At 37.2% G+C, this 3,683-nt stretch overlaps 1 protein-coding gene across 3 annotated transcripts in view; it reads right to left on the reverse strand.

Annotated features, from left to right (window-relative positions):
• Positions 1 to 3,683, reverse strand: part of LOC102868820 (serine/threonine-protein phosphatase 2B catalytic subunit alpha isoform-like) — a 422,832-nt gene that overhangs the window by 51,418 nt on the left and 367,731 nt on the right. For all 3 annotated transcript variants that reach the window (XM_006893087.1, XM_006893089.1, XM_006893088.1), the window contains one exon: positions 1,260 to 1,385. In XM_006893087.1, coding sequence (XP_006893149.1) covers positions 1,260 to 1,385 — 126 coding nt within the window. The remainder of the gene's footprint in view (positions 1 to 1,259; positions 1,386 to 3,683) is intronic.

The following is a 3,683-nucleotide window of genomic DNA, read 5'->3' on the forward strand; positions in this document are numbered from 1 at the left end:
CCCTCTGCAGTGAGTACATGAGGTCCTCCTCAGTTTCAGCAAGCAGATTTGTGTCATCTGCATAATGCAGATTGTTGATAGATCTTCCACCAATCCTAACACCACGCTTCTCCTCATAGAGCCCAGCCTCTCAGATAATCTGCTCTGCGTACAGGTTGAAAAGGTATGGAGATAGGACACATCCCTTGTGTACACCGTTCTAAATTTTGAACCATGCAGTGTTGCCCTGCTCTGTTCTGATGACTGCCTCTTAGTCCAAGTATAGGTTTTGCATTAGCATCATTAAATGTTCTGGGATTCCCATTCTTCTCAGAGTCAGCCACAATTTATTATGATCCACATAGTCATATGCCTTTGCATAATCAATGAAACACAGATAGACATTCTTCTGGTATTCTCTGCTTTCAGCTAAGATCCATCTGACATCAGCTACAATATCCCTAGTACCACTCTTTTTAATAGAGTAATGTTATTCTAGTAAGATTTATAAATTCTCCTAATATTCCTCATTTCTTGTTTCATCTTAATTCACTCATCAGATTCTGTTAATAAGATATGATGATGTTGTTATTGTTAGCTGTCCAACTGAAACTGACCCATACTAAACGTCCAGCTGGTTTTCAGAGGCAGATAATCACAAGGATGCTGCCTATCTTTCTCCCATTGAAGCAATTGGTGAATTTGAACCACATGCCTTTGGGATTGCTGTGCATTTCTAACCATTGGCCACCAAAATTGTTTTCGTTCAGACATTCCTTAGGTCGTATAGCCCTGGTGTACAAGTTGCAGTCCCACGGTCACTTTTGGTTGCTGTGAGGCTGAACACTGTGACACTGATGTGTCAAATTCGTTAATGGTTGACTACTCCACACAGAGAGTGGGGTGGAGCTCACCGATTAAAACAAGCTTGGAAGGAGGAGTGGCATCTACTTCCATAATAGCTTGCCTCTGGAAACCTCATGAACCTGGAGAGAGGATGAAAGGCACCCAAGCGTCAAGGACTCTACTTCATAGGGTTCCTATGAGTCGCCTGCGACTCAGCGTCACTTAACAACAACAACCACCAGAGCTCCCTGTTTCTTATTATTAGGCCAGAAACATATAAAAGTCAAATCACTTCTCTCATGGTGCTGTTTTTCCTTTTTACTATCTAGGTTAAAGTCTCTCTCTTTCTTAAGTGTTTCATGAAAAATGAAAACAGTCCTTTCCATCCCTACTGTGACATCTAATTAAGCACATTTCAGGATTCCACAACATACCTTTTTCCCCAACAAATGGCAGGGACCAAGTGAAAACATCCATGAAGTTTGGAAGCCAGTATGGATGAGGAGAACAGTTGAATTGCCTGATGTTCATAACATTGTTCTCATACTTCAATACTGCAGCTAAAAAAGCAAAAATAAAAAAAAATTGAAGGAATTAAGAAATTTCACAGCAGTATTTATGACACACATGTCCAACAGCCTTCAAATACACATACATACATAACTCTTCTACTACTGTTAAGAAAGTCCAATTATTCGACTTAAGTTTTAGAACACCAAACAGTTTAATTAGCTCTGAATTATTTTAATCCTCATGGATTTACAACTTCACTCTAATGTATATCTGCACAATAAATGAATATGAAATATAGAGACAGCCTAACATTAGGTAAATATTCATATAAAATCATTAAGTAGATATCTGCAAAGAACTAAATCAAGTTCCTGTGGCCAAGAACATTTCAGTCTTATTATCTAATGATGCAAGAAAAAAAAAATTCCATAGCTACACTAGTTTGACATGATTTATCAGTCTTGTATATCTGAGTTGGTTTTATTTAATTCTTTAAAAAGCATACTTTTTGCCTAGTAGAATTCGCCATAGCTGTAAAAATAATTCAGTTTAAACTGCTTTTTTGACTTAGTAAATTGTTGGCATGAATATCACGTAATATTCTGGCATCAGACTATAAATACCCTTCACTTCTGAAAAAGATGCTTCATTCATGACTCAGGAAAATGATTTTGCACGCTTTACTCTGGTTCTGTGTGATATCTGTATGTTTGATAGAATATTACTGTTGAAAAGATCCTAAGCACCCAACTGTTCTCATTTCTCAGTTGATTCTCTTAGGAATTGTATAGGAATCCTGCTATGGGGTTAGCAAGCCTGTTCCTAAAAAAAAGAAACGCTATTATCTGCTTTATTGGAGTCTTATTAATGGACAATTTTAAGTTGTGGAAAATTCGCAAGTTGAGCTTAAACTTGCCTTTATGTAATTTCTACCCACTGATGCTAGGTTTGCCTTCTGGAAAAATACAGAACAAGTATACTGTGTTTCTAATTGCAGTTTTAAAAATAAATGAAAACAAAATCCTAGAATCATACCCTTAATGAGTTTTGGGAAGATTTTACTTTTGTTCTCCTACCAATGTCATGATTATTGTTGTAATATACTGTTGAGCTGGAACCAGCTCACAGCTGATCCTCCAGAGGATTTTCAGAAGAGAGTCAATTACAGGGGAGAAGAGTGCCTATCTTTTTCCCACAGAGCAGCTGGTGGACTTGAACCATATGCCTCTGTGTTGGCAGCACAACTCCTTGCCACTAAGCCACCAGAGCTTCTTTGTTGTGATTAGTATTATGTAAGTAGAGAAAGTAACTAAAAGATTCAGGGTATCATATGGGTTTTACACCCCCCACCCCGCATGTATCTATATTGCTGTTGTTACTAGGTGCCATTGAGCTGCCTCTAATTTAAAGCAACATTATGCACAACAGGCTGAAACTGTACCCCATTCCTTGATATCCTTAGACTCTCCATTGTGCTTAAACTTATTGCTGCAGTTACCCAATAACTGAGGGTCTTCCTCTCTTTTGCAGACCCTCCATATTTCCAAGCAAGATGTCCTTTTCCAAAGTTTGGCCCCTTCTGACAAAATGCTAAGTCTTGGTAGTTAATTACTTTTTTAATCTTAGGTTGAATTTATGTAAGATTATTTTGTAGCATGTGATAACAAATACTATAGCCTTTAAAAATCTATTTACTGAAAAATTAGTGACTCTAGGGGAGAAACATGTGCGCTCTCCTTCCGTGTAATTTATAGCCTCAGAAAGCCAATAAAGGTTCAGATGTGAGTGTGTTCCAATTCAGCACCAATGAACTTTTTAGTTTTATTGAGGATTCAGCTTCTACATTACCAATGAATTTGTTTCACGATGTCTTTAATATATCTTTGCTTTCATAAGTCTAAATTTGCTCTTTCAAGTAGAAGGTTCTCTCTGAAACTTCTGAATTTCTAAATCCTTACTATCTATCCTTTGGTGGCTAGATAAAATACTATCCCCACAGTGAAGGGTCTTGGGTTTTTTTTTTCTGATTATTCACATGGAAGTAATTATTTTTTCTCTGAATTCTAAGAGCATTTGACTTATACTTTCATATTGCATTTATTATTCTATTTTTTACCCTACCTACTTTGTGTGTGTGTGTGTGTGTGTGTGTGTGTGTGTGTCCGCGTGCGTGCACATGCCCCTAACTCCCTCCATTAGATTAAGAGTCCTTAAGAAAAAGTAGGGGATGGTGCAAATGGTAATGCACTTGGTTGCTAACCAAAACATTGGTTGTTTATGTAGTATCTTAGAAGAAAAGTCTAGTTATCTACTTAAACAAAGCAAAACAAAACAACAATAGCCAT

Source organism: Elephantulus edwardii, unplaced genomic scaffold (assembly GCF_000299155.1).
Source record: "Elephantulus edwardii isolate Elephantulus edwardi_28Jun2011 unplaced genomic scaffold, EleEdw1.0 scaffold00122, whole genome shotgun sequence".
NCBI lineage: Eukaryota > Metazoa > Chordata > Mammalia > Macroscelidea > Macroscelididae > Elephantulus > Elephantulus edwardii.